General features: G+C 41.4%; 1 protein-coding gene across 1 annotated transcript in view; it reads left to right on the forward strand.

Annotated features, from left to right (window-relative positions):
- Positions 1-24,539, forward strand: part of abca3b (ATP-binding cassette, sub-family A (ABC1), member 3b) — a 34,583-nt gene extending 10,044 nt beyond the window's left edge. The window contains exons 4-31 of the mRNA XM_046029726.1: positions 1,587-1,714; positions 2,282-2,447; positions 3,101-3,360; positions 4,262-4,378; positions 5,038-5,158; positions 7,514-7,687; positions 7,818-7,999; positions 9,565-9,711; positions 9,910-10,039; positions 10,128-10,282; positions 10,643-10,798; positions 10,900-11,110; positions 11,254-11,404; positions 12,022-12,120; positions 13,552-13,750; positions 13,839-14,145; positions 14,234-14,507; positions 15,044-15,248; positions 15,398-15,617; positions 16,447-16,605; positions 16,986-17,158; positions 18,470-18,604; positions 18,760-18,954; positions 19,110-19,297; positions 19,443-19,613; positions 20,946-21,142; positions 21,489-21,562; positions 22,145-24,539. Of these exons, the coding sequence (XP_045885682.1) occupies positions 1,587-1,714; positions 2,282-2,447; positions 3,101-3,360; positions 4,262-4,378; positions 5,038-5,158; positions 7,514-7,687; positions 7,818-7,999; positions 9,565-9,711; positions 9,910-10,039; positions 10,128-10,282; positions 10,643-10,798; positions 10,900-11,110; positions 11,254-11,404; positions 12,022-12,120; positions 13,552-13,750; positions 13,839-14,145; positions 14,234-14,507; positions 15,044-15,248; positions 15,398-15,617; positions 16,447-16,605; positions 16,986-17,158; positions 18,470-18,604; positions 18,760-18,954; positions 19,110-19,297; positions 19,443-19,613; positions 20,946-21,142; positions 21,489-21,562; positions 22,145-22,276 (4,826 nt within the window). The 3' untranslated portion in view covers positions 22,277-24,539. The remainder of the gene's footprint in view (positions 1-1,586; positions 1,715-2,281; positions 2,448-3,100; positions 3,361-4,261; positions 4,379-5,037; positions 5,159-7,513; positions 7,688-7,817; positions 8,000-9,564; positions 9,712-9,909; positions 10,040-10,127; positions 10,283-10,642; positions 10,799-10,899; positions 11,111-11,253; positions 11,405-12,021; positions 12,121-13,551; positions 13,751-13,838; positions 14,146-14,233; positions 14,508-15,043; positions 15,249-15,397; positions 15,618-16,446; positions 16,606-16,985; positions 17,159-18,469; positions 18,605-18,759; positions 18,955-19,109; positions 19,298-19,442; positions 19,614-20,945; positions 21,143-21,488; positions 21,563-22,144) is intronic.
- The last annotated feature ends 378 nt before the right edge of the window (positions 24,540-24,917 follow it).

Raw genomic sequence — 24,917 nt, forward strand, 5'->3', positions numbered from 1 at the left:
CTACATGGGAGGAGCTGGTCAATGACCTGAAAAGAGCTGGGACCACCGTTTCCAAGGTTACTGTTGGTAATACACTAAGACGTCATGGTTTGAAATCACACATGGCACGGAAGGTTCCCCTGCTTAAACCAGCACATGTCAAGGCCCGTCTTCAATTTGCCAATGACCATTTGGATGATCCAGAGGAGTCATGGGAGAAAGTCATGTGGTCAGATGAGACCAAAATAGAACTTTTTGGTCATAATTCCACTAACCGTGTTTGGAGGAAGAAGAATGATGAGTACCATCCCAAGAACACCATCCCTACTGTGAAGCATGGGGGTGGTAGCATCATGCTTTGGGGGTGTTTTTCTGCACATGGGACAGGGCGACTGCACTGTATTAAGGAGAGGATGACCGGAGCCATGTATTGCGAGATTTTGGGGAACAACCTCCTTCCCTCAGTTAGAGCATTGAAGATGGGTCGAGGCCGGGTCTTCCAACATGACAATGACCCGAAGCACACAGCCAGGATAACCAAGGAGTGGCTCTGTAAGAAGCATATCAAGGTTCTGGCGTGGCCTAGCCAGTCTCCAGACCTATATACATTCATTTTAGCTAACTCTTGTAATGTATGCTGCTAACTAGTATTCATGCAATTGCAGCATGTGGCTTTAGGGTTTTACAACTGACTAACTTAGTGGTTATTAAATGCATTTTAAGATCCGCATCACTCCAATTTGTAATTCAATGTTTACTTTTTTCCTCACCACAAAAATGTTTGTATAAATTTGTAGTTTTTCAAATTAGTTTAGCCATTCCACAATCTTTCCATGTACCTTCTCATGGCAACTGCAGAAGTAATCTCTGGAACAAGTACCCCTGGTTGGAAATTGCTGCGTTAAACTACTAGTGTTCAAGAAAAGCAGCTAAAGTAAAGAGCAGTGTGAGGAGTGCATGTTTGAAAAAGTGTATTTGGCAGCTGGTTGTATTTGACCTATTTCCCTCTGTGTGTCTCCATGCAAATGTTTATTTTATGAGACTGACCCAGATTTAACTTTGGGTCCACTGTGCTATACTGATGTCCTTTGCCAGATTTAGAATACCTTCATGTGTGCTTGAGTAGTGGGGGGGAAAAAAGCGGCATTGAGAAATCCAATTCTGGAAAAGAAATTTATACAAAAGTGATAAGAAAACCAAACATGTTTTATCTTTTATTGTCCTACTCTCTGTTTTCATTCGGTTCTATTTAGACTACTTGGTTTTTTTCAAGCTGTCTATGGTCATGTTATCACGTCTTTTGTTGGTTTCAGTTTCACATGTATCTCTTCCCTGTTTGTGTGATGTATCATATGTGTCAAAGAAAGCATGTTTGTGGGCATATTCAAGTGTACTTTTTTACCCCTTTGGGTTTTTATGTTGTAATGATTGGCCCTAGAAATCAGTATGCTGACAGCGTCTAGCCCAACTTCTTGGCTGTCAGTGAGAGCAGTGAACACCAAGGTCAGGCAATGAGACGGGCATGAAAACAGATGTATGTGAGATGAATACCACATCACATGTAATGGTGTGTGTGTGTGTGTGTGTGTGTGTGTGTGTGTCTCCAGTGCGTGGCTTTGAGACCGAGGAGCATTTTGAGGACTATGTGAAAAATGACCCTCTGTCAGGAAAGCTGCTGGCTGCTGTGGTCTTTGAGCACCCCTTCACCCATGATGATGAACCTCTGCCTGTAAAGGTAAAAGGCAGCAAACATAAACACTGTAGCAGGTAGATGGTCAATTGTTGCGCCTCAGGAGTAGGATGCAACTGCAGTGGATTGTTTTGCTGTCTGGTAATTGTATCCGAGACACTGCAGAGTCGAGCCACAACATTAGAATGCAACATGTACATTCAGCTTTTCTGTATTTTAACAGAAGCACAATTACTTAAGAGAGGTGTAAAATATGTAACACTGTAAAATAATGTTTTACTGATCTCAGTAAAGGGAGGAATGAATACATTTGTAGTATGCGTTACCAGTAATACTGGTTCAGGCACTTTGTTCTGCTGTCTGAAACCATGTTTGTTAACTTTAAGGATATATATAGTTGTTTCACAACAACAAGAGGCCCAAAATGTGTCATTTGAAAAGCCTAAAACAGACAATGATGTATTTAATTTGCCAAAACACACTGTAACCCTTTGATTCAGTGCATAGTGTAAGCTTATTTATTGCTTAGTTGATTAATTCACTCTATAACAAAACTGACTAAATGAGGCTGTGACTCAAGCCTAGTTAACAGAGAGTCCCTCTCATATACAGGTGAGCTACCACCTGCGTTTCACCTTCACCCCACGCAACGCCCCACCAAAAGAGAGGTCAGAGCTGAACCCGAATAATGACCTGGACTGGCACACGCTCAGCCTCTATCCCCTGTTTCAACTGCCGGGGCCGAGGGAGCAGTATGACAAGGAGGGGGGCACGCCTGGTGAGAATCCCAATTTCTTTCCTTGTCTTTGTGTACTTTGTCTGTCTCTCCCAGTTTTTCTTTCTCAAACCAAAAACATCCTGTCTGCTGCGACACTGCTAAACCTTAACGAGAACAAGGCCGCTCATCCAAAAACAAATTTTTAAATACGTCTCATTTCTTAGAGAAGCTATTCAGATTTACAGAACTCCTTCAAAAAACCGAGAGATTATAATTGATGAAAAGTACTTATTTTCCACAGGCGCTGGAGCGAGAGCCGTCTCTTCAGGCTTTGTTTCCATGGTAACCGCGGCCCTACACATCTTTGGCATGATCTGTGTTATCTAGTTTTGGCACTGTCAGGATGCATTGTGCACCCTTGTTGGGCATTCGCGAGGTGTCAGGCGCTGTTCAGGAGGCATCAAAAGCTCTTAGCTTTATCTTCACGTTTGTCCATCTGTTTGTTTTATTTGTCAAGTTTAAAGGAGTTGATGATGATGAAATGGGGATTAGTTAGACACCGTTCGGCTGTCACCCACCCAGACCCCTTTTTCATAATGAAGTACCAAAAAGAGGCATGCTCCAAAAGATGAAGTCATCCTTAGAGCATAATTGGACCCAGATTAATGCTGATATAATGGTGGTTATTATTAATATCTCTTTTCTCTTTTCAGGTTATTACCGAGAGGGTTTCCTGGCTGTACAGCATGCAGTGGACCGAGCCATCATGCGCTCCTACAACAGAACTGCTGCTACCTCTCTGCTGCGACAGTTAAGAGTGGTCCTGTCACGGTTTCCTTACCCTGCCTTTATATATGACGTCTTCATCCTGGCCATTCAGAACCAACTGCCTCTACTACTGGTGCTCAGCTTTACCTACACCTCCCTCAACATCGTACGGGCCGTGGTGCAGGAGAAGGAGAGGAAGCTCAAGGTGGGTTTGTCTGTCTCTATTTGGGCTGTTGTTCTTGGAGCTGAAATGACTTAGGCTACGTTCAGACTGCAGGCCTTAATGCTCAATTCTGATTTTTTTTGTTTGACAGTTCACATTATAATTTAAATGTGGCCCATATCAGACTCCAGTGTGAACTGTCCGCATCCTGAAAGTGACCTGCATGCGCAGAAGAATAACACGACGATGCTGTTGCAGGTTACAGAAGTAAACGAGGAGCACCATAGCTTCGGTTAGCTCGTGGGAGACTCCCGTTCATTGTCCTCTCATGGGTCACATTTCTCCCGAATTATGACAAGTGTTGACAACTTTCTGTTCGTTTGATTACGGTTTCTGGCACTGGACAAAACATCTGCCCCACAACTCACTCCCTCCGTCTCTCTCTCTCTCTCTCCACACTGTGTCCGCTCAGACAAGTAGCATGCACGTAACTCAGAAGAGAGCCCCAGTCCGGTGGATTTTAGGTATAAGAAAGGGAATTTGTGAGCAGATGATAGCGAGGTAGAGAAGGAAGAGAGCCACATGTTTAATTATGGCTTTATGTGGAGCTTTTTCGTTCATAGCGCATGTCTACAGCAGAACAGCTGCTCTACAGTGACGTCAAAGTTGCATCAAATGAGACCTGAGTGTCCAGACTGAGGTCGCATTTAAAAAGATCCGATCTGTATTGGATTTGGACCACATATGGAAGTGGCCCAATTCCGAACTGGAAAAGATCAGATTCCATGTCACTTGGCCTGTTCACACTGTCATAAAAAGATCAGATCTGAGTCACATATGGGCAAATAAATCGGATTTGGGTCACATTAGCTTGCAGTCTGAACGTAGCCTAACTTAACTGAACAGCTGATTCTTAATCTCTACCTTTTCTTGTGCATTTCAGGAGTACATGAGGATGATGGGTCTCAGCAACTGGCTCCACTGGAGCGCCTGGTTCCTCATGTTCTTTCTCTTCCTGTCCATTTCAGTCTTTTTCGTCACTCTGCTCCTCTGTATCCAGGTGAGTTTACGTTACAAAGCTTTGTTACCTAAGCTACAGTCCAGCGCGTAATGGCTTCACCACATATCTAACCAGTTTCTTAGATAAATAAAAGGTAATGCAGTGTCATTATCTATAGTAGAAAAACCTGCAGTATGAGTTTTTTTAGCGCACAAATATGTAGCTAAGTTGCAGCTCTCACAGTAATACTTAAGTGTGACCAAAGTCCTTTTAGGCAAGTCCTGCCACTCCTGCGCAATCTTGGCTACGCTTCCAGGCAGCTATTTTGGACTAACAAGACCAGGCTCCTATCTAAATGAATGGGGAGAGAGCCAGAACTGCACTTTTACTGGTCACCGGAACATAAAAACTACATGAATAGAATCAGAATTAAAATCTGATAAAAATCGCTGAAAGAGTTTGACAACTTTGACCCAAAATAAGGTTTAAAAAGCGATTTTCCCGACCGGTTATACTTCTACTACGCATGCGTCACAACTTCCGCGCATGCGTAGTAAAGGTAAAACAGACCCTTACGTTAGTGCAGTTACCAAAGCTTAAAGTCATTATCACAACCTTTGAGGTGAAGGAATTAATTTATTATTCCTTTAGAGGCTATAAATGTGCCTCATGCACATAACTGATTACTTGAACTATCTGTTTTTCAACTGTTGTTTTAGGTGAGCCCTTATGGAGCAGTGCTGACCAACAGCGACCCCACGCTGATCTTTGTCTTCCTGCTCCTCTTCACTGTGGCCACCATCAACTTCAGCTTCATGATCAGTACCTTCTTCTCACGTGGTGTGTGTTTTGCGTGTGTGCGTGTCCACTCTTTTCTGAGTCATAATCATCAGTCTCTTGCTTTGTACTGTACAGTTTGTGTGGTTAGATGCCCTTAACACGACACTCTCCTGCTACATTCTGCTGAAATGTACAGTAGGTGCAACGCTGTGATCTCTCGGATGTAGGTCACTGTAGCCATGTTTCCATCAACGTTTTTTTATGCGCATTATGAAATATCGCATTAGAAAAGGTTGATGGATTCGGCAAAATTTGAAAAAAAAAATCGTATTCACAAATTTTACAAAAAAGTTTTAATGCTCGCTTCAGGTGGTTTTTGCCTTTGTTGAAAAACTGTTAATGCACCAAATGGGAGATGGAAACACTTTTGCCAAATACGTTCTGACGTAGCAAACTTGTAACTCACGTCTGATCAGCTGTGTCCGCTGTTGGCATCTTACCGGATATTCCCATAGCATTCGGAGACGTGGCTGGTAGCAACTTGCTCACTTGAAACACATTCCTGAGGACCCCTTTCCATTTTTCAAAGCTCAAGGCCATCAGTTCCATGAGGCTGGTTTTGTTTCTGGTTTGGAAGGCATACATCTTGTTTATTACAGCCATGTGTAACGTCAACTACTGACCTAACTACAGCAGCCGTAGCCTGGTTTATTCGCTTCAAACCAGCTGATGGAAACGCACATATTTCACACTAATTATTTTTAATCAGTTTTTTGCAACATTTCAAAAGTCCGTTTAACATTCGCATGACAATTAGATGGAAACATGTCCTCCTCTTAGTTGGTCCAAAGCATAAAAGTAGCAATAAATTGCACATGAGCTATAAAAAACATGTTTAAACTATACAGAGATCTGAACAACTGTTATGTTGACTAGACATAGTAAAACTCATTATATTCACATGACAGTATTATTGGATCAACTATGAGAGTGTATATATTTAAGTCATGTAAATACTGACTTAATAAATGTTTTTAGGCTGCTGGTGTATTTGTGTTGCTTTTTCTTGGCGAAGAGAAATGTTTTGTTCCCTGAGCTTCTGTCTGCAGCCACGTGAAATTCAAGCACCCCGTTCAGCCTCAACAACACAGACTAAAAGAAAACTATTTAAATCTCTCCTTTTTCATGTTCCTTTTCCCCTCTCACTCTCACTCATTCAGAGCTTTTCATTCAGACCAACATCCGTCTCCTTCCAACTTTGCCCAACAAAACAGCTCAGGTTGCAAGTGCTCATCGGCCTCAGTTTTATGCAGCCTTTTGCAAAGCAGTTGCACACAAGTACTTATTTGCCAGCCATGCTGTTGTTTATATTATCCTTTGTTTTGTTTTTTCTATTACTAATACAATCAGTAAGAAACATGAATTGATTATAGCTGGTTATGATTACGCCTTAAAAGCCTTTTCTCCACTGGGGCAGAGTTGAAGAGAAAAGTTACTTAGAAGCCTCCATTTTGTTGGTTTACTCTGACGTGTTGAATTTCTCTTTCCAAATCATCATTTTGTATATCTAACTCAGTAGTATAATGTGCTCTGTCACCTGTCCAGACAGATTCCCTATTTCGCTTTGACAAAATGAGGCACGGTACCATGTGTCATTTTATCATTTAAAAAAAAATGTGATTTTTGACAGCCTGACTAAAGTCATTGTACATGCATAGAAACTTGCTAAATCACGAAGATCATTACATAAGGAACCCTAAATAGGTTCAAGGGTTTTGCTTGTAAATTATGATTTGTCAATGGAAGAGGAAAGCGGCTGCAATGAGGGGCTTTTACAGAAAATAGGCCAACAGGGAGTGTCGTGCAGTGCCCTCATTGGCCATTTTTGAACAAAGACGGACTATTTTTCCATCTTGGCTGTGTGAGCAGCTGTCTTGATACTCCCCCACTCCCACCCACTGATTTTTAGGAATAGATTGTGGCACTTAAATATCACATGGTGTGCCACAAGTGCTCTTTTGAGAGGTTTTGCTCAGAAATAGGACCCCTGAAAGTCTTTAATTCACATCATCCATGGTACTCAGCCCCCCAATTTCTCATTTGTCCTCCTTAATGCTTCATCTGAACAACACTCACAGACTCTGTCAATTCGGGAGATGGATTTCGCATCAAAAGTGGTTCTCTTCACATATCAATTCACTGGTTCGCTCCTACTTTGGTCTGCAAATGCGTGTGTGTGTGTGTGTGTGTGTGTGTGTGTGTGTGTGTGTGTGTATGTATGTGTGTGTGTGTGTGTGTGTGTGTGAGGTCGTCTAGTGGTACAGCAGCGTTCTTCTGTAACTGTGGAAACAGAGTGACAAGAGCTGTGATTGTAATGTTCAATGCACATCTATTTTTTATTTTGTCTAACTTAAGCTAACGTGGCGGCAGCAGCGGGTGGCTTCATCTATTTCCTGAGCTACCTGCCTTATTTGTTCCTGTGGCCACGCTACGACTTACTGACCAAAGCCCAGAAAGTGTCAGCCTGCCTCATCTCCAATGTGGCCATGGCCATGGGTGCTCAGCTCATGGGAATGTTTGAAGGCAAAGGTGAGACCTGAGATTAAGCTCAAAGTGAATATTGTCTGGACTTTGGACTATCTTGGCTGTATTAGGAAGTTAGGCTCAATTTGTCTGTTTAGTTCCTTTTTAAAAACCTTTTTTTTTTTTTTCACTGTAGGCACGGGGATCCAGTGGTCAAACCTGTTTGACTCTGTGACTGTGGACGATGACTTCTGCCTGGGCCATGTGTTGGGCTTGCTGCTGTTTGACTCTGTGCTCTATGGGTTGGTGGCCTGGTACATGGAGGCAGTTTTTCCTGGGGAGTATGGGGTGCCTCGACCGTCTTACTTCTTTGTATTGGTATGCTTCAAATAAGCGGCTCACACTTTCACGTGCACACACAAACACAAAGATGTACATAAAATTTCTGTTGTCTCTGCAGCAGTATCAGTTAGTAATCTAAACTTAAAAGAAGTAAATCAAAGAGACGAAGAAGAGGAAGCTGTGTGTAAACAGTGATGCTTGTTACATTTCAAACTGTGTGTGCTTATAATTAATATTTTTTTAATTTACGTCTTGTGGGATTGAATATTTTGTGTAAACTAGAAATAAAATTACATTTTCTTATACAGCATTATCAGAGTTTGGTCTAGAAACCTGATGAAAAGCTATGTACCTTTTGGATTTCCAAATTGTTCTTACTGGTATTTATCCTTCTTTAAGAAACTTTGTTATCAACTGGTGAATTATTTTTCCTAATCAAACCAAAAAAAGTCTGATAAAAGCATTCTGTGAGTGATATCGGTGCAGCTATTCATAGTCTGATGGAGTAACCATGGGTAAAAGAGGTCACACAAGGTATGTGGCAATAGCAAACAAAGACAGAATTAATAGATAAGGATACAGACAGTCGCTTTGTTTCAAGAAGCAGACACATTTACCTAAATAAGGGATATGATACTTGCACTAATAGAAGTGCAGTAAAAAGTATGTGACCAGCTTCCCACCTGTAAGCACTGCTAACTGTTTGTTGAAAGGCATGAACAAGCCTGATCTATCTCTACCAGGAATTGCACTAGGGTGTGACAAGGCTTTTTATACTGTGGTTTGGAAGTAAACACAGATTATAATGTCAACAAATGCTGGGTGGTGTTCAACATTTTCAGCAACTCAGGTAGTTGTAAGGTCAAAGTCAAGGTATCCTGCAAGAGAAAAATTGCCTTGGATTAAAGAAATTGTTGCACTCAGTGAAAGTGACTCTGATATAGTGACAGTGGAGGGGATTGAAAAAGTTAGGTCACAAGATATCGGTCAGAGGAAGTGTTTGGGTCCAGCTACCCAGAATAACAGGAAGCGTCTGAGTCTGTCCAGCCAACACAAACAAGGTTTATCTTTATAACAACTATGGCCGATCACGAAATGGCGTGCCTTTACACACACACAAAAATAAACTCATGCTAACCCATTTCCCAGTAGTTGGGAATTCAAGGGACTGCCAGCAGGGTGTGGATCAGATGTTGACGCACTTTATGTCCATTGTGTGGCTGTGAGATGCTGTTTCTACAACGTAGCAATTGCAGATTTGACTGTTAGAAGTGCACCAGAGGGAAGTGTGGTCAGGAAACAGTCCCCTCTGATTTGTGTTGTAAAACAGTGTACATGAACAATGTTAATGCTCTCTCTCTCTCTCTCTCTCTCTCTCTCTCTCTCTCTCTCTCTCTCTCTCTCTCTCTCTCTCTCTCTCTCTCTCTCTCTCTCTCTCTCTCTCTCGTTGCATCCTGTAATTACTTTGCTTCATTGAAAAATTGCTTCATTTTGACTTTTATGCTGTAAAATATCGTAGAAAGCTTTTTTAACTGAGGCCACTTTCACCCTACTGCAGTTCCTGTTTGTCCCTCACTTTCTCTCAACCCCCTTATCTGCAGCCTTCATACTGGTGCAGCAGTCCTCGCATGGCTTTGGTGAATGAGAAAGAGGAAGAGGAGGATGCAGAAAAGGCTCTGAAGGGGGAGTTTATAGAAGAGGAGCCAGCTGGTCTAGTCTCCGGGATCAAGATTAAACACCTTGCTAAGGTGAGCAGCAAAACAGATACTCTGACCCACAGGGTCAACATGTCCACTGACTGTTATGTGCAAATGGTGAAAGTTTCCCAGAGAAAATGTGGTAAAAGAGCAACAACATAACTCTGCCCCCATACCTTTCTTGCTCAGGTAATGCATATAAATCTTCTATAAATATATCTATAAATCTTTGGATTTATCTCTCAACAGGAATTCAGAGTGGGCAACCAGACACGGCAGGCTGTGCGGGATCTCACGCTGAACATGTTCGAGGGACAGATCACTGTGCTGCTTGGACACAACGGTGCTGGGAAGACCACGACACTGTCCATGCTGACAGGTGACCAGCCTAAACACACACACATGCAATCAAACATAGATGCCACCTAAATAATCTCATCTGATTGCTTTTGTGCTTGTGTATCCAGGGCTGTTTCCCCCCACCAGCGGCAGGGCCTATATCAACGGCTACGACATCTGTCAGGACATGGCACTGATACGCCGCAGTCTGGGACTCTGTCCCCAGCACGACGTACTATTTGATAACCTTACTGTCAGAGAGCACCTGCTCTTCTATGCACAGGTATTCACACAATCATGCATTTATACACAAAAACACACACTCACAGACATGCACTGAAAAATCCTCTTCAGCTGAATCTTAGTTTATTGTTCTCCCACCAGTGCATTATTGATCGAGATGTTGATTGAAAGTGGTACACCTGTAAAATATAATGGAATATTTTACTTTCACAAAGTTTATAATGGCCAGTTTTTGTTGAAACTTTCCAAGAGGTGTTTAACTTAAGGAAGTCATCCACTCTAAGAACAAGATGGGTCGAGACACGTTCTGTCAGGCTTGCCGCAGCTCTCCGCTGACATCAATGTGAAATTGATGCTGGGAGTTTGCTTTATTTGGTATATTTATCTGCTTGATATCCAGTTGAAAGGCTACTCCACAGACAAGATTCCAGATGAGGTAGACCGGATCATCCGTATCCTGAACCTTGAGGACAAGCGACAGGCTCGCTCTAAGACCCTCTCTGGTGGCATGAAGAGAAAACTCTCTATTGGCATCGCCCTCATTGGAGACTCCAAGGTGAAGACTTTCATGAGCTTCATTCGCTCTCCTCCCTTTAGTCCCATCCTTCCGCCACATTAACCACATCTCATCTCTTCCCTACCATTGTCTGTCTCCAGGTGGTGATGTTAGATGAGCCCACATCAGGTATGGACCCGTCAGCTCGTCGTGCCACCTGGGACCTTCTGCAAGGGGAGAAGCACGGTCGCACCATCCTGCTCACCACACACTTTATGGACGAGGCCGACCTGCTCGGTGACCGCATCACCATCATGGCAGGAGGAGAGCTGCAGTGCTGCGGGTCACCACTGTTCCTTAAGAATAAGTATGGTAAGTGACGAGTGGAGTGGAAATAAAGAGTGGCATTGACAAGATATCACTCTCAGGGCCGCCAAATATGTAGTACAGTTGTTACAAGACTTGATTGTTACAATTAGTTATATAAGCCTCTGTTCCTTTCCTCTGCTCACCAGGTGCTGGCTACCACATGGTGATAGTCAAGGATGCTCTTTGTAACGTGTCCGAGATCACCCGCCTTGTCCACATGTATGTTCCTAATGCCACACTGGAGAGCAGTGCTGGGGCCGAGCTCTCCTACATCTTGCCCAAAGAAAGCACCAGCAGGTGAGTCAGTCAGGTCTTTGTTCATACGTAGAATACTCTCAATGACACAGTGGGAAGTGTCTTTAAGGGGAGAAAACCATTAACAAGAACACCTGCAGAACTCAATGATAAACTGGGCCAATAGACCAGAGAATGTCTCAAAATGGATCAATACATTTATAAAATGCCTCACATCATTACATTGCCCAACCTGCACTAACACTGAGTATATGATTATAATAAATACAGATAGTAACAGTATGGCTCTTTCTCTCTTTGGCACTGGGCGTCAAACTCTTTCTTCTTAGAGCAATTAGAGCAATCCACAAAAACTGGAATCAGTGTGTTAAACACACTGAAATTGTTCATTTCTTATTTTACCATGACCTTTCAGTTTCTTCCCTTCAGGTTATATTTTCCTTTTCGGCCATCTCTCCGTTCGTTTTATGCTCTTCACACACACACAAATTGGGCTTTGAGTCCACTGTGGCACTTACTACTGCTCTATGATTAGATTTAAAGCAGAACTTATGGTACACTTATTAAGAGCTCATATTGTAATATTGAGTGATAGCATTTGTCCCACTCTGATGTAGTGTGTAATCTGTTTCCCTGGTGCACTTTGTGTTTTCTCTCAGGTTTGAGCTGCTGTTTGCTGAGCTGGAGATGAACAGAGAAGAGTTGGGCATCGCCAGCTACGGCGCTTCAGTAACCACAATGGAAGAGGTTTTCCTCAGGTATGCGAAATATGACATGGGCGAATGTGAGTCTTTCTAATTTCCTGAATCAGCAGGATCTGACTCAAGGAGTAACTCTCCTATTGCCAGACAAATTTTCAGTTAAGCAGCACTTTTAGCCAATGTACTTACACAAATCACTGTTAGATACAAGAGGATAATTTTAATGCAAAACAACGTGGGTTTCACACTATTTGAATTTAAAAAATGTCTGTTATAGTGGAATTTATGGGGGTTAAACCAAACCTCATTGTAAATTGTAATTTTTTCCAACCTGGCTGATATGTTCACGTTCTCTCCTTTGCTCACACATCTCAGTCCCAGCCAACTGCTGCTTATTGAGCCATTATTTATGCTTCCCCGTGGACTGCATCTGTGGCAACGAGCACGAGAGTGCTTCCACTGCGGACCACTGTATGCTACTTCAACTAGCACAAGTGTATGACATTGTAATTGGGCCTGCCAAGCATGTTTTTCTCACAGGCCTCATTATTTATAAGTCATACTGAGAGTCGGCGTGTTATGGCCATAAACGCTACACACCAAACATCAAACGTGACACAAAGACAAGCTGCTGTTTGAACATTTGGTCATTTAGCTCCCTTCTGGTGTTCAGTATTTTGCAGCCAATTTAAACGACTTGTCTGTTAGAGTAAGACTACGACCATTGACTCTTTTTAAATTAAACTTTCATTAAAAATTGAATACTGTAAAATTATCTTTTCCAGACATCTAGAACATCTCATGACCAAATGTTTTACAGGAGATTATGTTGTAGTTTTGTCATGTTTACTGACACAGAGCTCAAATATATAAATAGATAGCTTGAAAACATAGTTCGAATTTTTTCTAAAATCTTATTTTCTTGGATTGTTGATAAGTTTGTTATTCAATTCCATGGGTAAGTGGTGTAGAAAGGATAGACTGATGGACTTGTCGGAAGATGTCACTAGGCTCACAAAGGCACAAAGGGTGTCTAATATAGTTGGATGTGCCCTCCTGTGTAGGTGCCTCGGTTGGATGATAATTGAATTGTAAAGCCCACAAATAGCTTTATTTGCAAGCAGCCCTGCTTTTCTTTACCTTAGTGCGAGGAAAAATGAGAGTGGATGGATTTTCACAGCCAGTGACTCTCCTCGCATTAAAGAAGCCCTGTTGTTTTTTATATGTGCATTTTGGAGATTTTTTTGCTTCATTTAATGTAAAACATGACATTTTATAAACTATATTTGAGTTTTGTGCTTTACTGTAATTTCAGCAAGGATTTTGAAAGTAGCGATAATTAATTAATTTTTTCTGGTATTTTTTACTTTATTGAATAGACATACTCCCTTGTTAGTCTGACAAAACTGAAGACTTCATATTTAAAGCACCTTTTGTTCCTGGTTTCAGTGAGTTGGTGGATAACCACAGATTCATTTGTGTGTTCAGAGTGGGAAAGTTGGTGGATTCTAGTTTGGACATCCAGGCAATCCAGCTGCCAGCCCTGCAGTATCAACATGAGAGACGCTCCCATGACTGGACCACAGATGACGCCAGCAGCATCAGCGGCATGACCGATGTCACCGACTTCACAGACAGCGGCACACTCATCTCAGAGGACTGCTCCAACATCAAGCTGAACACCGGGGTGAGATGTGAAGAAGCACAGAGATGCTTGTCATGTTTCCTGCAAAACATATTGCTCACATTTCAGTCCCCCTGTACTGTCCTGTCAGGTCAGACTACACCTGCAACAGTTCTATGCCATGTTCCTGAAGAGGGCGTTGTACAGCTGGAGAAACTGGAAGGTGATGGTGGCGCAGTTCCTGGTCCCTTTGGTATTCACTGTTGTGGCCTTACTTGTGGCACACACCTTTCCCAATCACAAGGAGTCTCCCCAGCTGAGGCTGGCACTCAGCCGCTATGGTCCAACCAGGGTCCCTGTGGCTCTGCAGCCCATGGCGGGTCCCTTGGCCTCTGCCTTGGCCAACACATACAGTTCACAGCTCCCTGCCCAGCTAGGCCAGCTCGTCAACATCACAGGTAAACAGAAGGAGAGAGAGAGACTTGGTTTGACTGCTTAGATGAATATTTGCTGACCATATGTGCCTTTTCTCCTGCTGCCCATCAGACTTTACTGATTACATCCTGACTCAGGCAGAGGAAGAAGGCGGCAGCTTTAATGAGCGCTGCGTCGTTGGTGCTGCTTTCCGTGGCAGCAGCAGCCAGTATGCAGAAGCGACGGCCTACTTCAACAACGAGGGCTACCATACACCCGCCACAGCCCTCATGATGATGGACAATGCTCTGTTCAAACTTCTAGCAGGGCCAAATGCTTCCATCCAGACGAGCAATTACCCCATGCCACGCAACCTGTCTGAGATCGCCCAGAGCCAGCTCACAGAGTGAGTGGAGGGAAGGAAGAGTTAGGAGAGGAGAAGCACAGTTACAAGCAACACAGTTGTCACACACATGCTATAAAATATATTGTGTTCCTAGTGATTACAGTTCACGCGGCATGACTATAAAGGTTAGATTTCCCACATGAATGTCAGGTAGTTCTGTTACACTTAAAGGGTGAAACATTACTAATTACATTGATGTAATTACCTCATGTGGGTCTCTTAGAGGTGGGTCAAATGAACTCCAAAAGGGAATTCAACATTTATTTAATCCCAAGTCACTTTGTGTAGCCATCATACTGACAAGAACAAGAATTATCAAGCTAGCTGGGTATAAGTTGAACAACAGTATGGATTTGAACAAGTAAAATAGTGTGATTATACATGAGAGCGACGTGTAATTTATGTCTGTCTCTCAGCTATTTCACATCTCGCTCTCTTGAGATCCTCCTGTTCTCAACCTGTTTTTCGACTCCTTCTCTTTTTTTTCTTTTTTTTTTCCCTCTCCTAACCGTCTCATTCTATTCCTCCATCTGCAGGGGAAAGACAGGCTTTGCCATCGCCATCAACTTGATGTACGGGATGGCCTCCCTGTCCAGCACCTTTGCCCTGCTGCTCGTAACGGAGTCTTCTATCAAGTCCAAGCATGTGCAACAGGTCAGCGGCGTCTACCTGTCAAACTTCTGGTTTTCTGCCCTGCTGTGGGACCTGGTCAACTTCCTGATGCCCTGTCTCCTCATGCTGGTCAGTATGACATTTCATATTACGTGGTGGGATTAAGGCACGGAGACTGACTACTCATTGTAAACAGAGTGCTCCGATTTGTCCAGGCGGTGGAAACAGTATTCATAAAATTGATGTATACGTTGTCTTATTTTGTTTTATGCTCTTAGGTGGTATTTCAGGCATTCGGAGTTAAGGCTTTTGTAGACGACAACCACCTGATAGATGTGTTGTTGTTACTGCTACTGTATGGCTGGGCTGTTGTGCCTCTAATGTACCTGCTCAGCTTCTTCTTCTCCACTGCCGCTACTGCCTACACACGCCTCACCATCTTCAACATGATCTCTGGCACTGCCACCTTTCTGGCTGTCACCATCATGACCATCCCAGGTGAGAGACACTGGCTTCAAGCGCTGGTAGACAAGTATCTCAAATTACCGTATTGGCAAGAATATAAGACAATGCTGATTATAAGACAGCTGTTTTTTGGAAAAATAGTTTTTAAGATAAGGAACGCTTTCAGAAAAGTCCTGAGAGGCCAGAAATGACAGAGCCCTGATCCTTGAAGCCTTTTCTATTGTAAAAGTGAGACATGAAATACTTCCTAATCCCACTTATCCAAATGTGTTTTCGCATGCAGCAACTTCTACTGTTCTCCTGTCTATGAAGCCAACAACCTACCATTTTTCAGACTGTCAGTTTGAGCTCTTCATCATGACATTCTGTGACACTGGTAATTGGTGGCTGCTTGCCAAATTCATTGGAACCTTTTCAGCAGTAAAGACGCTGGGAGACGCTTTCAAGGCATCTTTCTTGTCAGGAATGTACTTCCTCTGGTAGCAAAACACATTACACAAACCATCAGAAACTCATGTAGGTTGAACTAGGCTGAATAAGCACAGGCTGACTCTAAAAGACACAATATAAATGGACTTGGAGTAACACGTTATGTTATGTGCTAGTTTTAAGGGTTTGAAGTTTGTCTTTGGCTGAATACATGTGGAGTCCACTCCTTCAGAGATCTGGGTTCAGTTCCCAGCATCTGTGCTTCTGGCCTGGCCGCATCCCTCATCGAATACAATATGCAGTATTTGTGGATGGGAAGCCAGTGAGGGATCACGTTCTAGCAACAAGAAAATGTTTTGTTTTTTTTAAACGGAAAAGAAAAAAACTTGCTTATAATTCCTGTTGATGGCCTCCTTATGCGTTCCTTCTCCAGAGTTGAACCTGACTGATCTGTCGCACTTACTGGATAAGGTGTTCCTGATCTTCCCAAACTATTGTCTGGGCATGTCCTTCAGCCAGTTCTACCAGAACTATGAATTCATCTCATTTTGCACCTCCAGTCCAATCAGTCCGGACTTGTGCAAGTACTTAAGTAAGTACTGAATAAATGTAGCCTCACAGAATGCCATAGAAGTGGTACAGAGTATATGTGTGGTTATTACAACATAACAATGAAGATGTGGTCTATTACCTACATTTGCCATTTAATTTCTGATGGATCTCAGATATAGGAGATATATTATTAAAATGATTAATCATAATGTGGGTGGCAGTATTACACATGCATTGGAATGACAGTGGTGGTTCATCTTTATAGTGGCAATGATTATATAAATGATGTATCCTAAAAATGAAATACAAATGAAGAATTCATTGCGTTCAGTTTTTACCTGTTTCATCAGACTACATTTTCCACAAATAAAATGACCAAATTTCTTGTGTAAACATAACTCTGTGTTTTTCTGATTCTAGACATCACATATCAGACAAACTACTTCTCGATGTCAGAGCCTGGTGTTGGACGCTTCCTCGTGGCCTTATCAGTGCAGGGTGTAGTCTTCATTTTTCTGCTGTTCGTCATCGAGCTGCAGTGTGTCCGCACACTCCGGCGACTCCTCACCTCTCTGTGCAGAAGACGTAAACAGGTAGATGTATTGTGGGAGTGGTGAACAAGGCAGTGTTTGTCTTTTCCTGTGTTGGGGGGGGGGGGGGGGCAGGGGCTTTCCACTTTCATCAGTAATTTTCTATCAGCCCCGAGTTCGCACTGTGTAGGAGGTCTCTCTGGGGAAACGATTTTCAAAGTGTGGTTAAATATATTATAACTGAAACTTAAAAAAGGAGAAGCCTCTAAGGACAACTTGAGTAGTGGTTTTAGATCCACAAAGTGAATGCTCTCTGGTCATGCAGATTTTAATAAATGTGCAGCGAATGCACAACATAGTGTAAACTCTTCATGAGAAGGACATTTTAACTCTGAGGTAACTCTTGGCAACACTTGTCACTCATAAAAGAGATCTGGCAATTAGCACTTTGATTTGTAAGTTTTCAAAGCAACAGAACTGCAAACAAACCACATCAACTGACCCCTAAGTGCAGGTGTATCAGTTAATAAATCTACAAAGTGATTTATTGTATCAAAGGGAACAATCTTGATTTAACTAACTAAATATTGATAAAGATGTTCATCAGTTTTTCCCCAAAATGGATACAGAGCATTTCATATATCACTCCTTGCATAACCAGACCAGAGTCCCAGCCACACTTCATCAGGCAGACGAGGCCACAAGGTGTTCCTTGAGGCTTTTCACACTTCTAAGATCTATTAACGCCTCTGCATTTATCAACACATAGACTTTATCAGAGGGAATCTTTGACATTTAAGAATTACACGACTCATCTGAAACTCCTCCAACTGATTTTAAGAAAGCACTTTTGTGAAACTGTGTGGAAACAGAGCATTTAGAGCTGAAATGATCCGTTCGTTAATTGACGATTTGATAAATGAAACGGCACAACATGAGGTGTGAGGAGTTGCTGATTTTCTTTAGCTTATGTGATAGTAAATTGAAAGTGTGTGTGTGTGTGTGTGTGTGTGTATATATATATATGTATGTATATGTGTATATATATATATATATATATATATTTGGTTTTGGACAGTTGGTTGGACAAGACAAGCTATTTGAAGACTTTGCGTTTGGCTTTAGCAAATAGTCAATGATTAATCAATAATAAAAATAATGTGGGAGTATTATTTCAGTCTAACCCGATACTATGACATAGTAAACAATTACATATTTATGTGTATTATAGTCCCTTATGAAGTATTAATTACTGGACTTTACAATTAGTGGACATGTGCTGTTGCCAGAACATATGGGACATCAATTTTACTGTGACGTGGAGGCAGTGTCTTACTTTAGTGGTTGATTTTTGATCGTGTGTGTGTGTGTTAGTTACCTCTAATAGAGGACCCAGCACTACTTCCAGAAGACAGGGACGTGGCCGAAGAGAGGAAGAGGGTCCTGGAGTGCCAGCCAATATTAGAGTCGATGGTTGGTAGCCCCCTCATACTGCAGGAGCTCAGCAAGGTATGTGGCACAGAGGTCTTTTCCTTCTATGCGTGGGTTTGTATTCAGCACTGACAGAGGATGCTTCATTGTTTAAATATGTGTGACTCTAGAGGAGAGTGTCTCTGTGAGATATGATGAGGTGGTACAGACACGCTGTTATCTCTTCCTTTCAGGTGTACAGCAGTGGGGAGAATCTTCTGGCTGTGGACAGGCTGTCTCTAGCTGTAGGTAAAGGAGAGTGTTTTGGCCTCCTGGGCTTCAATGGAGCAGGCAAGACCACGACCTTTAAAATGCTGACAGGTGATGAGAGTGTCACCTCCGGGGATGCCTACATTGACGGATACAGCATCTTGAGAGACATTAAGAAGGTAAGAGAGGAGGAAGGTGGAAGGAAAGCACATTTCAATATTCAAAGATAAACTGTTTTCAGTAGTTTGACTTAGTTTACAAAATTTTCAGTGTAGTGCTACGGTGCTTTCAAAAGGACAACATTTGAAAGAGGACATTTATCTCTGGATTGCAGGTGCAACAGCGCATTGGTTACTGTCCCCAATTTGATGCTGTGTTGGACCACATGACAGGAAGAGAAACTCTGAGTATGTATGCCAGGCTCAGGGGAATACCAGAAAAGTATGTGTCTAGCTGTGTGGAGAATGTCCTCCGGTCGCTGCTGCTGGAGCCTCATGCTGATAAACTAGTCCGCAGCTACAGGTAGGTAGCCCGTTGGTGCAGAGAAACGAAATCTGAGCCATTCCCCATTCTGTTTTGTGCCATGCAGTTCACATGTTAGCCTGAATAACACTCGGTTTTGTTGAGGAAGTGTGTGTAAATAATGTGTCGACATCAAAATATGCAGTGGTGGCAACAAGCGGAAGCTGAGCGCAGGCATGGCTCTGATTGGCGGGCCTCCTGTCATCTTCCTGGACGAACCTTCAACAGGGATGGACCCTGTGGCCAGGAGGCTGCTGTGGGACGCTGTTACACGCACACGGGAGTCTGGAAAGGCTATAATCATCACTTCTCATAGGTGAGATTTATAGTATGTAATGGGTATCAGCAGTGGTACATTTACAAGTACTGTACTTGGGTATAATTTTGACTTTATATGCAGTTAGGTTAGTTTAGTGGTTCCCAGCGTATGGTTTGATAAATCTGAGGGGTCCTGAGATGATTAATGACAGAGGAGTAAGTTATTTTGCAAATTTTGGATGGTTCGACCTTGTTGGGTCTCGAACAGTTATTTAAGTGAAACCATTTAGGTAAGTTAAAAGGTGAAATCTTTCTTTGGTTGAACTGCTAACATTTCCTAGACGTCTGAAATGTAACCAGGGGCCACAACTAGACTGCTTTTTTTTTTGAAAGAGGTCACAAACTAATGTTGGTAACCACTGGTTAAATCTTGTGTTGTATTTTATGGGCCAATTAAATGTTTTAGATAAAGTCTTACTCTGAAATATAACTAGTAACTATGTACAGTTTCTCACAAAAGTCAGTACACACTTCACATTTTAGTAAATATTTGATTATATTTTTCCATGTGACTTCATCTTCTTATAGCTTAGGCCATCTTTATGTAGCGCAACAATTCTTTTTTTCAGATCCTCGAAAAGCGTTCTTTGGCTGTGTGATGTGTTATTTTGAGGGGACAAGAAATTTACATTGTTATACAAGCTGTGCACTCACTACTTTACACTATAGCAAAGAGTCATTTCTTCAGTGTTGTCACATGAAAAGATATAATCAAGTATTTACAAAAATGTGTGAATCTGTCAGATTAATGTAGTAGAGTAAAAAGTATATTATTACCTCAGAATAGTGCTTAAAGTACAGACCTTAAATATACTTACATTCCAACACTGGAAAAATTGTACTTATTACTCTACTGCAATTAGCTGTAGTTACTAGTTACTGCACAAATTCATATATTTTATATATTATAAACTACCCACCAATATATAAAGTAGTTCAAATTAGCACCACATCCAACTACATCAGTAAAACATTATCTACATATTAATGCATTCATATTTTTCCGGTAATATAATATATAGTATATGACATATATATATGACATTCTCCCTGCCCAGTTTTTAGCATATCATAGAAGTACTTTTTTATTTTCAAATTATTTTATTACATTTATTTTTTTCTACCAGTACTTTTGTACTTTTACTTTTGAATGGTAAACTTTCACTTATAAGGAGTATCTTTACCATGTGGTAATAGTAAAAGAGAGAGTACATCCTCCACCACTGGGTGTTAGTTGAAAGAAGTTGTGCTGCTACATCTTGATGCTTGAAAAGCAGAAGACGTGAGAATACTTACCTCTACCTGTCTCCCTGCTATGTTCCCTCACCAGTATGGAGGAGTGTGAGGCCCTGTGTACCAGGCTAGCAGTGATGGTTAACGGTCAGTTTAAGTGCCTCGGGAGTCCCCAACACCTGAAGAGCAAGTTTGGGAGTGGCTACACACTGCTTGCTAAAGTACACATAGAGGCTGAGTTGGAGGAAAGTGACCTGCAGCTATTTAAAGACTTTATCGAAAGTACCTTTCCAGGTCAGTGGCATACAGTTAACGGTCAGTTTCATTTATTTTTAATTCACTGGAAATAAATAAAAAGTGTGTTTACTACCACAGTACCTTTAAAAATAACCAGGAGGTCTCAGAATGTAAAACAACAGAACTAAATATATTATTGTAGCTGCACTGACATTTACATTCAACAATACACATTTGAATGAGAAAATAACTATGTGGTCATTATGCCAAAAAAATATCTGTATATGTATCAATATTCTGTGCTTTACAGTATGCAATTGCTGGTGTTTTGCTGTAAAAGCCATCTGAAACTGTAAAAGAATTTCAAAGCAAATATAACCGTGTACATTTTCTTCCACCACAGGAAGTCAACTAAAGGATGAGCACCAGGGAATGGTGCATTATCATTTGACTGACAAAACACTTACCTGGGCCCAGGTAACTGATTTTCAGAAAAGGAAATATGTGCTCAGTAGAAAAATACAGAGAAATACATCTCTGCATTTGTGCTATGTTAGAGCACCCTCTAGTGGACAGAGTGGTACACAGTAAGGCTTGAATGCCTAAACTACAATTATATAGCTTCAACAAAATGATCTAAGGGCTTTAGCTAGGAATTGCTTTCTAGTGTCCTTGTCCCTCTGATTTTGTCAAGTGTCCGCCTCAACATGTTTTTCATCTTGATGGGTAATTAAGATTTGTAAAGCAAGCACAGAGATTTAACACGTGGGTGGAAAAAGTAGGCAGTCTGATTAAAACAATGTTTCAAAAAAAACTACACTGACACTTTTTAACTAGTGTTAAAAAACTACAGTGAAAAGTAAATAGCAATGGAAAACAATATAAATTGCAGGTGTGTGTGCACAGGGACAGAAATAAAGTATATTTATTCAGTGTTCAGAAGATGCAGATTGTAGCTTTAAATTGTGATCTTGGCACAAAGCCTTGGATAACAGCAGAGACGCATTCATATCACACTTTTCCATGTTTTCAACCTCCCTACTCTCCACTCCCACCTAGGTGTTTGGCACTTTGGAGGCAGCTAAAGAGAAATACTGCATTGAAGACTACTGTGTGAGCCAGATATCACTGGAGCAGGTGTTCCTCAGCTTTGCCCAGTTCCAGCACTGCACAGAGAGCGGGAGGAAGTAAGAGGAATGAGGAATCTGTCATCCATTGTCCATTTTCTACCGTGTGTGTGTGTGTGTGGAGGGGACCTATCTACATGGACCTGCCTGTGTACAAAGGCTGGATAGAGGAATGGTTTAACCCCAGCTCCATTTTTACCTTGACCACCTATACACACACACACAGACACATACACACACACACACAGGGCTAATCGCCAAAAACATCATCTTCAGCATTTCTACTACTGGGTCATGTCAGTGTGTCTTTGTTGGGTCATTCCTGCCATTGTTGTTGTTGTTGTTGTTGTTGTTGTGTGAAGTAGGAGAATTGGGATTATGGCATTGCGTATACCAAGTCATGAACTCTTGAGTACTGCACCTTTTTCAGTGAGGTAAAAGACGATGACACCACCCATTAGATACTACCACTACTCTGAATTGTGCGTGATGGGGTTTATTTGTGTGCACTCATGTGTTATGTCTTTTTGATATTTATGATTTTATTTTATTACTTGATTTATGTTTCCAAGAATTTATGCTTTTTTGTGTGTGTGATCATCACAAGAAAATGAACCACTCCCATTTGATGCATTTATGAAATTTTTGCACACCTTTGCGCCTTATCAAACTAATGATAGTTCTTGTTACTTTATATTGCCCTATACAAAATGCCTGGTTTTCCTTAAGAGACTCTTAATGTTGTTGCCAGATGTAAATAATGTGACTAGTTCATGGTACTAAAAACCACTCACTTGTTCCGGCCAGAGCAGAACATTTACTCATTCAAGGACTTTTTTGGGCACATTAATGAATGCATGCATAGAATACGAGTTATGGAGTGCATGATATTGAGAGAGCTGCTAACGAATACTAAAAGGCCGTCCTTATTGAGGATTGATCCTTAGAATACATTTAGTCCAGTCTGAGTATGTTTAGTACGCCTCCATCCTTCAGTTCCTGTGAACCAATGATTCAATAATTGCTGCCAAACAAGTTACAGCAACAGTGTGTTAACCATGTGATTATCCAGCCATTCCAGATTCGAGGGTATTTAGAAAGAAATAATGAAATCATTGTGTGACGCACTAGATTATTCTCAAATGTTGTTGCTTTTGCAGTAGAATGAGAGGTCTGGAATTCAGATCAAGTTGTGTCAGACAGCATGTGATTGATTTGGACCTTGAACAACAAGATCGCAATGAGCTTTTGAGGTGTTTTTGTAAATTTGTTTTTCTGGCAGTGTTGCATTTACAGCTGTGTGCGCATGCGTGTGTGTACATCTGTGAGAGATAGACAGGGTAGGGCAACACATAATTTCTGAATTCATCCAGACTATATTATAGCAGTGCTAATATAGTCCTTAGATATTAAACAACAACAAGAGATTGTTATTGTGCATTGGACAAACTTAACTGCTGTGTCATCTTTAATGTAGAGCTGCTCCTTCGGGGAACACCACAACATGCAATAAAAAGGCGGTATGTGGTATGGATAGTAAAAGTTTACTATGTTCGCTGCATACAAATAAATGCCTTGTTCTGAGGAAGAATGATCAGCGCAATGTTTGTTCCCCTTTTATTTGGATGTGCTACTACGAACCTCATTTCTGAGCGTGCCCAATTTATTGCATAACCAAAGCAAAGTACTTTAAAGAACGAGTAACATTTGAAGTTTCCGAACAAAATAAATTGACGGTTGACGATAAAGGTGTTCTCAGTCCTGCTTTTCATCCACGTTCAAAGATCAATGTTATAATCTGGGGTGAGTTGGCAATTAACTTGAGTGTGCGAATGGCATTCCTACTCACTCTTGACTTGATAGACGTAAGATGAATGTATTTACTGTCTCACACGAAAGCATAAGCACTGGAAGTAATCAACTTTTTTAACTGCTTCATATGATTTACAATGCTTTTTTCATAAGATGTGTGTGAGGAAAAACAGTAGATGTCTGACATTCCAGAAAGACACGCATATGTGGCTAAGTTGTCTGTAAAAGATTAAATTTTTTTATTTGGACTTTTGTTACATTTGTTTGTTATTACATATTACATGTATGACTTGAATCAATTGCATTGTTAAATAGGTACCTTGTTTGAGGAAAAATGAAAAGGGTTGAGCTGCTGATATTTAATGATTGACTTAGGCTGAAATACACAGTGTATCATTAAAAAGGGAATTTACACTATTGTAATTGTGTACTGTACCATGGAACTGACCTCGTCAACTGTACATGTATCGCTATTCTTTTTAAATTAAATAATGCTCTATGCAAATGGAAGCAAATAGCAGTGCCTTGTCTAATTTTTCCAGCAAGTGACCCTTCATAACTTTCTTTAATCTATTTGCATGGGTAGATACTACGGGGTATCTAGCCAGAGGTAAGTGGTAGCGGGGAGAGGGGGTTGTTTATGTAGTGTAGTGAACCGACAGTGTGGATTTGTGCATTTTATATTAAATAATTTGGAGACTCAACTCCTCTTTTCTCTCCCATAGAGAAGGAGAGGGTTTGATTATTAACCCTCTACAGATGGCTGAAGAGACCCAAAGGAAAAGGTGAAAGGTTGCTTCCCCTAAGTGCTATTCCGGGGCAGTTGATCGTAAAACTGGCCACTTGGCAACAGCCAAGATAAGCCTCTCGGTGCCTGAATTGTTAAAATGACA

This window comes from Micropterus dolomieu, linkage group LG02, assembly GCF_021292245.1.
Source record: "Micropterus dolomieu isolate WLL.071019.BEF.003 ecotype Adirondacks linkage group LG02, ASM2129224v1, whole genome shotgun sequence".
NCBI classification, from domain to species: domain Eukaryota; kingdom Metazoa; phylum Chordata; class Actinopteri; order Centrarchiformes; family Centrarchidae; genus Micropterus; species Micropterus dolomieu.